General features: G+C 35.3%; 2 protein-coding genes across 7 annotated transcripts in view; both read right to left on the bottom strand.

Annotated features, from left to right (window-relative positions):
• LOC135833172 (serine/threonine-protein kinase ATR-like) overlaps positions 1–17,069 on the bottom strand; it is a 110,708-nt gene that overhangs the window by 65,037 nt on the left and 28,602 nt on the right. The window lies entirely within an intron of this gene.
• LOC135833173 (WD repeat-containing protein 55 homolog) overlaps positions 1–17,069 on the bottom strand; it is a 40,937-nt gene that overhangs the window by 4,915 nt on the left and 18,953 nt on the right. Inside the window, exons 1-9 of one of the 5 annotated variants that reach the window (XR_010556419.1) lie at positions 13,295–13,666; positions 13,049–13,218; positions 12,622–12,798; positions 12,283–12,545; positions 11,606–11,728; positions 11,344–11,509; positions 11,115–11,250; positions 10,875–11,036; positions 10,319–10,498 (exon numbers count right to left, since the gene is read on the bottom strand). The exons of 1 other annotated variant lie outside the window; for it this stretch is intronic. Coding sequence is in view for 3 of the 4 variants with exons in the window: in XM_065346841.1 (XP_065202913.1) it covers positions 10,803–11,036; positions 11,115–11,250; positions 11,344–11,509; positions 11,606–11,728; positions 12,283–12,545; positions 12,622–12,798; positions 13,049–13,218; positions 13,295–13,384 (1,359 nt within the window). In the remaining variant the exon portion in view is untranslated. Of the gene's footprint in view, positions 1–10,318; positions 10,499–10,584; positions 11,037–11,114; positions 11,251–11,343; positions 11,510–11,605; positions 11,729–12,282; positions 12,546–12,621; positions 12,799–13,048; positions 13,219–13,294; positions 13,667–17,069 lie in introns of those variants that run through there. 3 more of the 5 variants (XM_065346841.1, XM_065346837.1, XM_065346838.1) reach the window with 3 other exon arrangements.

The following is a 17,069-nucleotide window of genomic DNA, read 5'->3' as shown; positions in this document are numbered from 1 at the left end:
AGCTCAAACCTGGACCCTGCAAAGGCGGAGGTCAGCAGCTCGGCCAGGGGCACCTCGCGACTTGGCCCACTTGGACAACATAATGCGAGGGAACGCGGGACTCGGCAATAACAACAGAGGTGAAATCTTCTACCGGGGCAGAGTGGGAAACCACTCTGTCGTGTTTGACAAATGCTTTGGAAAATAAACTAAAAACAGCGGAAAATGCAATGCATCGCTCAATGATAGGAATACAAAAAACGGACAAAATTCCTACAAAAGTAATAAGAAATAGGCTAAAACTCAATAAAAATATTTTGGTAGAAAGGAGAAGGAAAATTTGGGATTGGGCGGGTCACATCGTGAGGTTTACAATGAACGATGGACCAGGGCAATAAATTATTGGGTACCATACTCGAAACGTAAACATGGCAGGCCAAAGGCGAGATGGAGGGACATAATCTACAATTTCATTTACTATAGTCATTATGAAGAGGTAGCTCGTGACCGTACCGAGTGGCAGCGCTTGAGAGAGACCATTGCCCATAATATGGGCATAGAACTGTAAGTTATTATTGTAAACTAATGTATGTAATGATGCTTTCTCATTTACTTAAATGATTGTAATGTAGTTCTGATAAAGACTATTTGATTGATTGATTGATTATACATTTTTAGGATGATTTGTAGGGTTAGCAAATTGAATTGCTTTGATGAGTGTGATATGGTACCTTGCCCAATTGACTCAATCACAAAAAAGTTGAGCTTTAGATAAAAAGTTTTGTTGGAAAATGATAGTTTCCAAAACGCACAAATGTTGCATTTCCAACAAAAAAAATTGAATATATGCAGAATTTTTTTTGAAAAAATGGATCAAAAAATCTGTCAAAAACATTGAACAAAAGTACTCTTTTTTTAAAAAAAAATAAAAAATGAGTCGAAAAAAGGTCATCTGGCAGTTCACAAATTCAGCGGGAATCAAATCTTGTTGGCAAAAATGCCTTTGTTTGAAGAATGAAAAAAAGAAAAATCTATATCGCTAAAAGAGAATTCCCCATCAAGTCTTAAGATCTTGTTGGAAATCGGGCCGAAATATGACACAAAATTTGGCAAAATTGTTCGCTTTGTAGTGGGGTAACTAGTAATAAAAACATTTTTGCTTCGATTCGCGAGATGTAACATAGAATTTTCTTTCATTTTGTAAAAAAATATGTAAGTATTTTGTCACTTACTCGAATATTGGAATATGAGATTGAAGGTAGAGAGAAATGGTGAAAAAAAAACATAATTAATTCTCTTCATGTTCATCTTCAAATTCTAACATCTGATCAAGCGGTAAAATACTTGATTTTTTTTCAAAATGGACGAAAATTCTACGGCACATCTCATGCTTCAAACCAAAAATGTTTTTATTATTAGTTACCACCATGACAAAACTCGCAATTTGGCCAAATTTCATGAATTGATGAAAAATCCTCTCTTAGCGACATAGATTTTTTTTTTCATTTTTTGGTCAAAGGCATTTCTTCCACCAAGTTTTCATTTTTGCCCAACTTGTGAACTGCCAGATGACCTTTTTACTACCGTTACTACGATTTTTTTCCTCATTAATTCTTTTAAAATATTTCAAAAAGTGCTTTCGTTTAACATTTCTTACTCGTGTTGTTGAATTATTTTTAAAAAAAGTTTCCAATTTGTATTAATTTGTTTAGTTGTGAATGAAGAACTTGAGCTCTTTCGAAATTTTTCATTTTCCAACATGATTTTTCTTCGAAAGCTCAACTTTTTTGTGATTTGGTGAATTGGGCAGGGTACTTTATTACACCCATTAAAGCAATTTGTTTCCCAAACATGGGAACCTAAAGAACCTCCAAAGGGTTAAACACAATTTATGCTTGTAATTCGAATTAGGAACTTGAGAAAAGGCGTAGCGTTAGGCTAGCTGCTCAGCATACCAGTGACCAAGGGTCGATACCAGCACAATTTACTACTGCTGAGGTGTCCTGAGGAATGCACCTCGGCGAGTTCCACGAAGTTATTGTTCTGCAACTGATGGTACCCAGTGGTATTTTTCCCAGCAGGCTAGACGCATCGAATTACGCAACCCTGAAATAGCACCAGTTACCACCGACAACGTATGAGCAGTTATAACTCCGCTGCAAGCATTCTATGCATTGATCTCCGACGAAACCATCAACAAAGTAGTCAAATATACGAATTTGAAATTAACTAGTATCAGAGCCAACTACTCGCGTGAAAGAGATGTACCACCAACTGATGCTGTTGAGATTCGCGCAATGATTGGGCTGTCGTTTTTAGCAGGTATGGCATTGGCCGGTGGACTTATGCTGGAAGCACTAGTCAATTTAATTTAGTATGTGTTGAAAATAAAATAAAAAATTACGTCATCGGAGGTATTCATTAATTACTTCGTAATTACCTCGGCATTCTCGAAATGAACCAGTTGAATATTTTTCCAAGAAGTCAACGAAGTTGGAAATGTGACTTTGGATTTTTAGAAGAAGCGTTTTCAGTCTAATTTCCGTAATGTTGAAAGGTTTATACTTTTTCTGTACTTTTTAAATGTAATACTATAATGTTAAATACATCGTTAAAATCGCTTTAGTGTGCTTATTTTCTACAGTATGAAGGTGAAGGCAGTACTTAGCCAACTCATTGTACGAGTACGATACATACATACTCACTCACCTTCTCAATTCAATTTTTTTTTCAATATTTTCGCAGAGAATTAGAAGCAGATTTTGATGAATTTCAAGACGAAAAACCTACGGAACTGGCTCAATCTGCCACAGCCTTGATGACCATCTTGCGCGATTCCCCAAAGTGTAATATAGTGAGTTTCCATTCGGACTGGCTTGTACCACAAAATTATACAAACCAAGTTCTTACCTTCAAATATCCAACAAAAAAACGAATACCAATTCCAGTAGAATGTGGCTAAACTTTCAAAAAGTCTATTTTGTATAACGAGAGTGATTATTTTGTTGTCTTTACAGTAAGTGGTACTATTAAAGTAATATAGATCTCTATACTACATTAGGTACTATATATGTAATTCAATACGTTCAAAATGGCTGTATCCAAACCCAAGCGCTTGTTTCACTAGCCATTGTGTATCTCTATCTGTGCATTTTTAATATGAATATAGCTAGTGTCAATTATTGGCTATAAAAATTCAATGAAGTATAGTAATTGACACCCATGATAATTGTGTTTTAATAATTCTTTGATGGTATTTTGTTCATCCAGAATACATTCAAAATGTCTTTATCCAAACCCAAACGCTATAACATGTATACCTATTTACTTCACTTTTCTCATAAAGTTCGTGTCAATTACTAGATCAAGTTGGAATGGGTCAATTACTGAGTGTCAACAACTACGATTTGTTTCAGAATAACCTGACGATTCTTAAGTTGAATCATACGTAAACAAAATGAGATACCGCGATGGTAGCAGTCTCTACTTAAAGGTAGCCAATAAGATCAATTTTACTCTTTTATGGTTGGTTTTTACCATGGGATACTTGAAGAAACAACAGGATGTGTTTGTTATTGAGACCTCTATTTTTGCGGGAGTAGATTTTTGACTAGCTCAAAACATACAAAAATGATTTAAGGATGAAGAAATTGACCCTAAAAATTTTTTTGTAGTCAAGTAGTGACTATAAACGGATTCTGGAGAATTGGGACGCACTGCTGAAATACTTCGAAGATGTTGTTTCAGTAGAAAAGCGACACACTCCCTCTGAAATCCTGCAGAAAATGAAAGACAATGCAAACCAAAAAAAAGTTTTCTATTGCATTTTTTCTAACGTATGAAAACCCCAAAGAAAGCGTCATCAAAATGAGTTGAAGTATTGTGGGAATTGAGCTGCAAAACAGGGTTATCATTTTACAGAAATTTTGCAGCACGCTACGTGTGTTTCAAGATACTTGGCAGGTACGAAGGATCTCTTAAGTATGCCTTTCTTACTGCATGAAAATACCTATAGCTGTTAATTCGAACCGATGAAGATATCTTAGCCAAAGTTCCAAGCTCAAGTAGTATCATATACTAAGAGAGAGAAAAAAATCCCATTTATACACACAGCATATGGAAACACCCGACGACGCAACGCTAAGAATAAGGTGGTAAAAGCACAAATCACGCATCTGTAAAGCGTGGGCAGGGTCAGCGCCGTCGTCGCTACAGCCCCGGCCGCGAAATTGATTAATATAAAGGGTTCCTGTCATGCAACTTTAACATCAAAGTATCCCTGTCTGCCGCCAACTGTTTTCTACTTTTCTAGATTTATAGATACGTAAGTATCGAAGGCGACGAAGCGAAGAGGCGAGGTTTTTTTCCCTTTACCAAATCGACGCGTCGTTTTGCGAAAATAACATTCCGACACGAACTTTTTGCCGATGAGTAATTACGCTGCGGATTAGTGAATTTTCTCTTCTTCTCCCGTCCTCAAACGTCGTGAATTCTCGTCATAACGATACCAGTCGATGGGGGTCATTTGTCCAAATGGCCTGTTTTCAATTAAATTGCTTTCGAGGTTGTGGATACGTACAGTGCCGAATACTGCGAGTAGATGGAAATGAAATAGCTTGAGAGAGTTTGGGACCCTGAGTAGGAGAATAGCTGGTATAAGGGACAAACATCGCGATAAATTCTCAATGTAAGTCGAGAAGGGCGGTTTGAAGATACGACGCCATTACGATCTTATTCGCACGAGCTCGTAAATGTTGCTGATCTACTACAGCCCCTCAACCATAGGTATATCTGAAAATGAAGATATTTGTAAAAAACAACGATGAAAAATATCTAAACACTACAGAAAAGTTTGAAAACCAAAGGTAATCAAACTATACGAAAATATTGCTCTTGACCATTGAAACGAAAATGAGAAATTTAATTGAACTCGAACACTCATGTGGCTGCAAAAGAGCCAGTAAGATATTTATAAGCAAAATTTTATCCATTGCGATAGACATTTTATGTACTTGAGAAAACTACGAGTCCGGAACACAGCCGGATTTGACTATAGAGGGAAGGAGAAGTAGGATGTTGGGACGCGACTGGTGCAGATTCACGAAGAAAATAACATCTTCTACCTTTTTATGACCGTTTAATGAAAAATAACCACTGTAAAATGAAATGTTATTAAATATGTAAGACCGAGGTATTTTTTTTTCGCTCATTTTATACGACAAAAGATTCAGTTGTTTTGAAAATTTTGAAACGAAAGTAATGATACCCGCATCGTACGTGGTATTCTGAATATTGCTCATGAAAAAACGAATACTGTGCAGAGAGTAAATTATTTATTGCGACCTGATTTTTCATGTATATGTATTTAAAAATTGTAACCTCTCTATTTATGAATCAAGCTTAATAAATAGACTGAACCAACATTACGTATCTTTGACCGAGTCATTTCGATCGCTAGATCCATTCAGCTATTTCTAGTAGAGGCAAATTCTCGTCGACAAAAACATTTGTATTTAAAGAGCAGCAACCGAAGTTGTAAACGTTATTTTTGTGAGGAGAGGAAACCAGATAATTGTTCAATAATATTTCAACAAATGCGAGCAGTTTCTCAATCCTGTACCTAATATGTACAAAAATATCAGAGGGAAGGTACGAGGAGTGGATAACTTGATTATCAACCCAAATCGAGACGAAAAGTAGGGTCGAATATTGGCGAGGGCTCGACTCAAAAGGAAGTGATCTTGAAATGAAAAAATTCAGTTCTTTGAAATAGTTACAAAATCACTTCAATAAACTAGGTAAATCATTTCTTAAATAATCATTTCTTTTTTTTCTTTTTTTTTTGGCCATCGATGCAACTTGTAAAATCCAATAACTGTGATAAATTTGTGTAAAAAGTCATTCTGTCGGATTGCTCTAACTGTAATTGGTTTGGAGGTGATCGAGAGAAGTGGGAGGAAAATGAAACGCGAGTCAGTAATATATCACCAATGTACGTATTCCTTCAAAAATTATAATTTTCCCCCCACTTGATCACTTGCCCATTTGTACATGGAACACTTAGGAAATTATCCTCATCCGTACATACTCACCCTTACACAAAATCTAGCACAGTTTGTACTCATAAACGATATAAAGGGTGGCGTTGAGTGCAGGTGACGAGGAACGGTCAACCGTAAGACGTGATACTCGTTTTCCAGCCGCATATTAATTCATATTTAATTTTATTTTTCCCTCTCATTAAAAACACAAAATAGAAAAAAAGAAAGGAGAAAAAAAGGCGAAATATAATAATTTTTCAAAAGAGCGTTAAGCACGCGAACAATCAATTTTCTTTGTTTTTTCTAATGTATTTGTGTTTTAAGGCGTATATGGTTTAAGCCACACGACAAACTAACTGCAAAGCTATTATTACAGGATCTTTATCAGGTTGGTAATAGTCTGATATAAAAACGAAAAAAAAACTGCAACCATTTGGGTGGTTTTCTTGAGGTTGTTCTTTTTGTTTCTTTTTTTATGTTTCGTTCGTACGTTACTCCTACTGTGTTCGGTTTGTCGTTTTTTTTTTATTCTTACATTTTTTCCCTTTCTATTCGGTATGTACAGAATGTATGCAAAGACCAAGACGATGGTGACGCCTTTCTCATTATACGCGAAACGAAATAATACTCGAAAGCTGCTGTTCTACCTACCTATATGTTTACGAAAAAATGTAAAGGTGATTTTTTTTTCCTTCCACTTAGAAGGGAGGTAAACGAAGAATTTCTCGGTTCCCCCGTATTATAGATTTATGTTTATGCAAATGGTGCGAGTTGTGCTTTTTCGAACGAAATCTAATTTGGGAAAAAGCGCCTTCAAGTCGTGGCATGTTGGAAATGCCTCCTATTCCGGTACAACTCCGTCAGTTTATTGTACGGAAATTAATTTCTAACAGACTGTCTATACCAAATCTTGGAATGCGAAATTCTTGATTTTTATTGGAAATCTATTGATTTCAGCGTACAAAGCTCCCTTCTCGGCGAGGGAAAATGAAAATACGAACGAAAAATTCTACACAAATGTCATTTTGAATATGAAAAAAATATCACGTATCTATGTTTCACAAAAACAGGTAAGTTCAATCTACATATGAAACAACAGCGTTTGAACTAAGTGTGGAGTCCATCAGTACAAAGATTAACTTCAATAACGAAGCAAACTTAGCTGAAGACCAAATTCAGCTTAATTACATACATATTCAAGGCGAAAACTATACGGCATATTAGTCTAACTTATGATTGTTTGAAATTCTCTGAAGAGTGGGGAATTTTATATCGCACAACGCCAAGGAGTCGTAGTGTCGTTTAATAGATATATGTATACCTAATTATTCTTATGAGCTAAGAGGAAGTTCGTTGTTTTTCGTATTGTAAATTTTTATAAGTATTTTATCGATTTTATTCTGCATGTTGTGCAAGTGATTTATCAATACAATGAACTGAATTAATCGCGATTTGACTCTTAATTATTCATTTCGTGAGTGAATATGTTTTATTGGAATAAATATTAGACTGAATAATATGGAATGCAGTTTCGAGTGACTTTTGTGTGCCTCGCCCAAGCGGACCGTGCTGGCCATGTTTTGAGACTAATAGGTGTGAATCTGATTTAATCTGTGTCTAAAGATGATGATCCAAGTTACCCTCATTTTTAATGATAACCTTAAAATTGAGTAAATATTTGAAAGCTTCAAAAATTAAAATTCATTTTTTTTTCTTTCAGTTGGATACCAATAATTTCTAGTCAATTTTTTTTTCACTGATCAACTTTTTTTTTGCGAAAGATGTACAGCCATATCAACGACTTTGATAATTGTAAGTATACGTTCGTATTCTTGCATTTTCTGTTAATTTTCTTTAAAAAATATCGGTATGCAGGAATTATCCCACTCGTAGGGGCAATTTTGGCCACTCTTCGAGTTAATGTCAATAGCGGAGTAATTGAGGTAAGTAAAATGTAACAAAGTCATTTAATAATAGATACTAGAAGTATCTCAAGTTTAAAATTCCAGCCCTCTTCTCCCAAAATTGCAGTATCTGCGGAGAAAATGAACCGAAAATTGGCAGATATTACCCCATGCTACGGTATTCCAGCTCGTAAATATCGCATCGTATTAAATATATTCAAGGCTTATTTATATGTACTTATAAAATCTGATTATTCAACAATACATATAATTTTAAAACAGTCGCTGGTATTCGTTTGTGAACGAAATAAAGAACCATTCGACTACATCATGTCCGGATAAGTGAAGCGTAACTGGCGTTATTATTATCATTTTTTGAGTTTTACTTGAGAAGGAAAAATAAAAAATTCATTTCATTTCTTTCTCTTTTTTTTGTTTTAGTATGTTCAGATTGATGGGACATTACGCCTCACACACGAATATTGGGGTCCCGGGTGGGAGGAGAGTGGTTCTATGCTCCTTCGAATCTGCTTATCGTAAATCCAGGAAAAGTTACATAGGGCAGCACGCTGTGTGACCCCTATTATCCTGTCATTACTTCAATTGCCACGATTGGACAATGAGGGTAAGTTTCTGTAAAAATTGTTCTCAATATTAGCAACTACCTTTTTATAAAGAGTGTTCAATTTTTTTCTTTTCTCTTTTTCTATTCATTTTTTTTCTTTAGGTCATCAACGTTTTTTTTGTTATCAAGAAAAAATTTGTTTTCAGAATGATTTGCTAGAGGTTCTAAGGAAGGTCAATGGAAACGAGGAGGTTCCTCCTTCGCCAATGATTTTTCGTGACCTGTTCGGACAGAGATCAGGGTGTCCACTCATTTCTGGAAATGATTTTCCCTGACTTTTCCAGGTTTTCCAGAACAATTTTTCCATTTTTCCAGACATTTTTTAAAATTTTCTATGCTTACTCCACACTTTAATTAAAGAGGAATGGGGGGGGGGTGTAATTTTTATTTCATAAGCTCCTCTTCGAACTAGATACTTTTTCGGCTATAGAAACAGCCAGACTTCGATTATTAACTTTTTAAATTAAAAGTAAATAAATAAAACATGCATCAATTTTGGCCAATTTATACAATATTCATATGACTTATACAAATTTTTCTGTTGTTTTTTGGATTTTTGGAGGCCAGGAAATATGAAATTTGTTTATTTGAAAATGAGAAACAAATTGGCCCGAGCGAAGCGAGGGCTAGAACTTTTGAAAATTTTCACTTCGAGATGCCTAAAAACGTGTTTTTTTTAATGCAAGAGTTCATTTTTTGATTTCTTAAATTTTAATATTGGAATGATGTTTTTTTGAAAGAAGTTACTTTGAAAAAAGAAACGAGAACAGGCTCAAGCGAAAGCTTCTGAAAATGTGCATTTCGAGAGGCATAAAAACGAGGTTTTTTCATGTGAAGACAAGTACATTGGTTTTTTTTTACTTTTAAAATTTTAGAATTTGAATTATGTTTTTTTCGAAGGAAGTTGATTTTGACAAAGAAAACAGAACAAGCCCAAGCGAGGGCGAAAGCTCCTGTAAATTTGTATTTCGAGATGCATATTTGTACAAACGATGTTTTTTTTTGTGAGTTCATTTTTTGGTTTCAGAACTTGATTTTTACTATCCAGAAATGGTCATCTTGCCTTTGAAAAAGAAAAGAAAACAAGCCCGAGCGAAGCGAGGGCAAAAGCTTTTGAAAATGTGTCTTTCGAGAAGTAAAAAATGACGTTTTTCTTGCATCACAGGTCCTTATCCAAAATTTACAATTGATCATCTTTTCAAAATTCCAGGGATTTTGCGTAAAAATTACGAAATTCCGTGACATTTCCCTGACTTTTCCAGACCGACCAAATTCCCTGACTTTTCCAGGTTTTCCAGGTTTTCCAGTCTTGTGGACACCCTGGAGATACTTTCCTTTTCGTTATTCCTAGCAATATATTGTTGAGGAGGAGTAGGTAATTTTTTGTTTTCATTGTATTTTTTTTGTATTCATAACTTTGGTGTTTTTTCATTTTTAATAAGAAAGTTTGAGAATAAAAAAAAAAGGATTGTACATGTAAAAAATTTTATATAAGTAGAATTATAACTTAAAGTACTTGAGATGGAAGTGTTCGCGTAAATTAAAAAGAGAATACGAAGAAAAAAATACTATTTTAGCACCTAATGAATTATGGATTTCATTTTCTATACGAGTGGTTAGTAGGAAGCTCGCTAAAATCAATTTGACTTTCGAAATTTTGTGACAGAAGGTTCACTTTAGGCGCACAAACTATAAAATCAAAGAAAGGGTCAAAATTGAGTTCAAAACAATTTTTCAAAAACCAGGAATACTTGCAACTGGTACTTTACCTTACCGTCCATGAAGTTCAAGAACTGCATGTACAACCAGAGCAATTTCTTTCAATTTCCATTTAGTAGGTACTACTAGGTTATCCTTATAACGTTTGTAACATTTCATTCGGAACGGATCAACTTGATAGATCCGTAAAGCGTAGTTTCAATATTGTCAGTTGAAATCAGCTTTGTTCGCTGAAAAGAGGAGAAAAAAGACATTAAAAGCAAGTACCTATCTAGAATTACTATAATTTGCGTCAAGACTGAGAAAATTCAGCGAACACATGAAAGTGCAATTTTATTGATTTTTCTGCTTCATAAAAATGAATTCTCTTTCGTATGTAATGTATGTTCGTATTATTCGTACAGCAGTGAATTTGATTCAAGAACATGAAAATTTGTATTTCATTCACAATGGTAGCTCAATATTCGAACCGATGATCTCATCATTCGGGACAGATTCCATGTTCCCAATTTGAATCGATAATATTTCATATCATCATTCGGGGCAAGTTTTACGATCCATTTCCATTTCACACTTCGCTTTGTTTGAATTACTCGTATCAATCACCTGTTCTGGTGGATTTGCGATGGCCGAGCTCGACGCAAACATGAACCATTGAACGTAATGGTACAAAATCCATGAAAGCACATTCAACACCACTAGAATCACAAGTTGAGCATACAGGCCAAGATATTTCCCATAATAGAAACTTCCACCAGTAGCAATACTCTACAAAAAGCCAGAAAATTAAAATTGTTAACTTTCGTCAGAATCCCATCCTATGCTCTTATATTCAGTAAAACCTACGCGTATGAATTTGAAAACAGCAAACGCCGATGCGCTATCATTCGGGTACATGGCACCCAAATTATCATACATCTCGGTATGCAAACAAGCGTCTCCTGTGCCAGATAAAACAGCTCCGATTACCAATAACCAGCTCCTAAGAACGAATCCTTCGATTACCTAGGTTTTATTACACGTGAAAATATTAATGCGGGCTTCGTAAAAATACGAAATGGCTAAGTAAGCTTACGGTAAAGGCATAATAGGGAGATCATCTGTGTAAAATCGAGCAGCGTTATTTGGCAGAGCTAAGAACGTGATTGTGTAACTTATAAGGTTACATATCAAAGCTAAACTGATCATCGGTCTCAGTTTACAGATTTTTCTTCCGCCAACAACAATCGATAAGATTCCACCTAAGTAGGTATTTGTGTGGAAAAAAACCGTAAGCAGTTAGGTATACAAATAATTGATTTTTCTATTGGTAGCACTAGCGAACAAATCCACTTTACCGGATATTTCACCGAATCCTTGAACAATACCGCAGAGTGGAGCCAGTTCCTTGGAATTATCTGACAAATATTTCGAGAAACTCATACTAGCGCTAAGAATACTCATGAATGTTAAATGAATACCTGTAAAAGTAATTTCAAATATTCCAGTTACACGAATTTCAAGTATGTACCTATTTCAAAAATTTCACAATTTTTCAGAGAATGAGGGGGAGGGGTCAAAATTCTACGAGTCAATTTTTCACTTTTTTAATGCCATCGGATACTTCAAGATTTCGTTAGCGAATCAAAAGTACCTTCACGATTTCAATTTCTCTTTTTCCAATATTTCCAAACTTTTCAATCATCTACTTTCTCAATCTTTCTTTGGTAAGCACTTTTGAAAAAGAAGAACGTGTTTCTGATTAAGTGAAGCGAGGACGTAAATATTTTGGGTAATTTTTTCAACTCATCATTTGACAAAATGAGAGGGTTTGGAGAGTTGGCAAACTGAGGGTTCTGCAACAAGATGTTTTCAAAACTGTACAAAGGGGAAGGAGGGGGGTATGAATTTGAAAGACATGAAAACGCACAAGCAGAAGACACGACAAAAAACAAGACATGAAGGATTAGCAGTATCATTAAAAACTCTGAACTAGAAGCTTATAATCTTTCGTTATATGGCAAATTCAATTCACCTGTAGTAATCATCGTCGCGATCAACATCAACATTTGTGGTGTAATCAATATTTTGCTGGCTTTCAGTATCTCGTTACCAGGCGACCGCGCGATTTTTTGTTGATCATTGTGCCGCAATGGAGGCCGAATACCCAGCATCATTAAAATGGCTACTACAACGAATCCTAAAAGCGTGAATACGATCCTCGTTCTCATCGATCTGTCCACCGATCGATGTATATCGTTGAATTGAAAGTAAATGATCATGTTACCAAAGAAATGACTGAAAATAATGTAGAACGTGATGAACCAATGTTCCAAAAGTTACTTTCACGAATCAAAATACTTGATTATTATACCTAGACTGGTATAAAATCCAAAATACACCGATTCCAGAATACACTTTGCCTATTTCCGAATTCAAAACTATGTAATTGGCTTGTCCAGTCCATAGGAGAGACCCTCCAAAACCACATATACCAGCTCCAAGATAAATCCATAGACTTTGTTCGGTGAAAAACGAAAACATGTAGAGGCTATAAACATCATATCAGAAGAAGCATGTTAGACGAGTGAACATTACAAGGGAATTAAACAGCAGCACCTATATAGTAATAAAATCGGTACTCAGTAAGTATTAATTGAATGTAAATAAAGCAATGGTTATACAAGAAAGAATTCTTTTCACGCAAGTATGTATTTTAATGTTATCTACGTCACGCCGAAAAAGATAACACGACAACTGATGTTTCTCGTAATTTAAAAACCAATAAACCATCAACTCACAAATAAAAACTGGTACCGATAATCATGGCATATTTTGGGCCGGTTTTCGCAATTATCCCCGGTGACAGCCACATACCGAAGGAAAGTGCTGTATATACAATACCAAGAGAAATATACCCATCTAGATGAACCGATGGGTTGTCTTTTTCGATACTTGCAGTCATGGTTTTCTAAGCAAAAAATCAACCAAAATGAATACTACGATACGAAACTTGTTCTAAACCAATCAATGAAAAATATTCTCACTTGTACACTGGACAGTATATTAAACGAATTGAATACCATAACGAAACACAAACCCAAGTAAACATCTTTCAATAATCTATTATCAAACATCGTGACAATTTCGTAAAAATCTAAACGCACTTCACAAGTCAACCGAACTGTAAAAATAAAGTTCAACTAATTCCACAATCCGCACCGATGAAACGATGTTACCTATTCATAAGCTCGTTTAAACATTAATCTTTTCAATAAAACACCTCAGCACAGTAGGACGATAAGATAATGAAAAAATATATCTATCCTCGTTTGAAATGATGCCAATTATTATGAACTACCAACGAAAAACGTAAATTACGCGATTTCGGTGCGATATTAGCATTCTTCACAACGAGCATCTTCGCGAACAGACTATTCATTCATAATTTCATACATATGTTCAAAACATCAAGTGGAGAGGTGTTGCAGGGGGTTGGATAGAAAGAGATATTTATAGAAGACGCCAGACGGGCCTAGTATCAAACTTTGTATTAGAATTATCATATTATGTTTTGTAATGATAATAGGAATAATTAGCAGAACAGCGTAGAGTCAACTATCAATTAACACAGGGAAATTTTTTTCCCACGTATAGGCTACGAACGATCTACAAAATATGGCTGGAATTAATTAGCATGGTTGGTAGAGGATAATGATGTTATAAATCAAAGAAATCTAATTCAGCTGAGTCAATAAAAAACTAATGCACTTTCATTCAGATGCACACTTTTTTTGACACTGCTTTTCCCTATACTTTTTGAAAAAATTACCGTAGTTTTTCACCAATATCTCTCTTCTACCTTCTGGTTCTTTTTTTTTCAACGCTAAGATCAAGTCTGTATTAAACATATCCAATTCCAATCGGAATGATAAAAATCAAGTATATAGGGCATCCAATTAATCTCGTTCGTCATCATAAACTTCGTTTCAATATCATTCAACTTCGATTCACCAAATCAACTTCAAGATGAATGACAAATTCAATAAAAACAGAAATATGGTATGACTGAAATTTTAGGCTGCTTCGAGGGTTACATCATAAGTATGATTTCTCTCGATATTTTTCCAAGACTCAACAAGTTGAAAAACCTACATATCATATGTAATTCTCCAAACTGAAAAATTCATGGTTAAATAAAAAAAATTTTACGCGAACATACGTAATACTCATTCATATCGTTTCAATACACTAGTAAGTACCCCTTGACAAGTCTATAAAAAAAAGAAAAAAGGAAACCCAAACAGAAGGGGAGTTGAGAAGAAAAATGCGATAATAAAAGTGAAAACATTAACCGAACAGAAATTAGCATAAGTTCGATATCACTTGTCACGCGAATGGTATCTTTTCCTATGCGATGGTCATCCGCGATACCGAGTGCGGAGGTGCATTTAATCAAGAAGCAAGAGTAAGGTAATGGTTGGCTGAAGCAGTCGAGGGCATGCAGGGATCTGCACAGAAGCTAACGTAGGTAGCTGCACATGCAGTCTGTATTCGTGTAGGTACTGCACACAAAAATGCTGTAAGTAGGTATACGGTCTCTTGGTGGTAGTGGCGACGGCGGTAATACTCGTCATATTATTTGCGCCGTGTGTGCGTGTAAATCGAAACGAGCATTTGATAAATGACTATTTGGGTTTTTTTATTGTTGCAGTATAAGCGTTTTAGAGTCATATCATCACGATAATATAGTCGGTACGGTCACGCGATCGCGTTGACGAGCAAGTGGTAATAATCTATGTTAACTATCGCGAAAAGTACTTGTAAAAAAAAAAGAAAAAAGGTACCCACGAAAAGGCACGGATGTGTAACACAAGTGAGTGGTGAAATTTTCGTCACAATGCTATGCAACAGTTGGTGACTGATTCTTCAAATTTAAAAAATAAAATAAAATGAAGGATAAAAAACCACGGACCCTCTTTTGAACCCACTGATAGGTAATAAGTGAATTTATTTGCGATGACTTCGTTCATAGAAGATGATGAACATCAATCGTCATTAATTGTAATGTTAATGTGGCAATTCGCACAAGAAGTTTCAAAAAAACCAAAGATGGCAGAATTTCTGATGGAAAATGATACGTATTGTTGTGGGACCCTCTGTAAAAATAGAAAACATATTCCAGATGAGATAAAACAAATGAACCTTAATTTAGGAGAAATAACCATGCTGAAAAATACCAGTCAGGTAAGAAATAAAAATAAATACTATGTAATTTTATTATGAGTAGTTTTTACTCATTTTCCCACATATTTTGCAGGCACGTGTTGCGAAATGGAAATCCAAAAAGAAAGATTTACTTTTTATTACAACAAAACATGGTGCTGCATATAAAGAAAAAAGAAAGCAAAAACTCCTATTTAAGTGAAGGTAAGTTGATTCATATCTCGTATCTCAGCGCTTCCCTTTCTCTCAATTTTATTTAATTTCAACTTTTCATTTCAGCTGAAGCTTTGGTGCTGCTAAATGAAAAATTGATCAATATAATTGCATTTTTTTACGTTGATCTTTCGCCACATACTTCTTCTGCTTCGTATAACCTGCCTCGTAGGTTTGCAGGTGATAGGTTGAGAAAGAACAACAATATTTAGGAAAAATTAAGAAATTAGAAGAACTGGTCACCGAACTTCAAAGTAAAATCGCCATTTTAGAGCAACCAGATTCGCTTGACGACTCATATTACCATCTTCGCCCTAGAATAATACCGGAATATTTACGCGAAATCCCACAAACAAATTTATATTTGCCGTTCGATCGTCATGTTTCAAATTTGCAGTTAATGAATAATTTCTACAATGGATATGCTCCCATAATACATAGTTCGATTGGGGCTGCGTTACGTTCCACCGGCATTAATATTGACCGCGGTTTACCCCCGTTTAAACACAGAGAAGAGTACACGTTAGCGGAGAATTTCCAATATGCTACTCGATATACGTGTAGAGATATCCGTGACGAGAAGATTCTGGATCTATACCTATTTCAACGATTCCTAATCATGGGAGGATGTTTTTCGTTCCAAATGGTCAAACAGCTCGTGATTGAAAACAAAGAATCGTCAGACCGGTGCTCTAGGTCGGAATTTACCGCACCTTATATGACAACTAAAAAACTTTTTCAGAATCTGGAAGGACTGAAAGAAATTCCAACGTATGTCATATATACACCAAGCGACCATGATTTTGAGAGATTGTTGTGGAAAAACATAGTCAATGATATTGAGCTGCTAATTGATCGGTTGTTTGACAATGGCGTCAACGTATTATATTTAATACCGCCATTTCCTTTACCCGGTTACAGGTCGCATAATAATCGTATCAAAGCGCGAAAATACCTCAAATCATTTGCCAATGATTCTTACTATTCTCCAATGGAGATAATCTATTTGGAAGAACTGGAAGAATTGTTCGATCGCCTACCCCCACATTCAATTGATTACACCCGACAGGTAGTCAACATCAATACCCGGATCATTTTCGAAGGAACGGTGCGATTATTTTTACTCACCGAAGAAGAATTACGTCAAGCTGATGCGGAGGAAAATCGGCGTTTAAATGCTGTCACTGAAAATTCACCGGCGAATACAGAAAAAGAACTCGAAGCACCAGTCGAAAATAAATTAGACGATGATCCAGAAAAAATTAATGAATCCAAGGAATCGGCGGAAGATAAGAAAGAAAGCAAATAATACCCGATTCGAAATTTTTATTTCAAACCTTAATCGTTTTCTATGATATTTTACACCGGTCAACTATTACAATA

This window comes from Planococcus citri, chromosome 1 (genome assembly GCF_950023065.1).
Source record: "Planococcus citri chromosome 1, ihPlaCitr1.1, whole genome shotgun sequence".
NCBI lineage: Eukaryota > Metazoa > Arthropoda > Insecta > Hemiptera > Pseudococcidae > Planococcus > Planococcus citri.
This window is presented reverse-complemented; position numbering and strand designations above follow the sequence as displayed.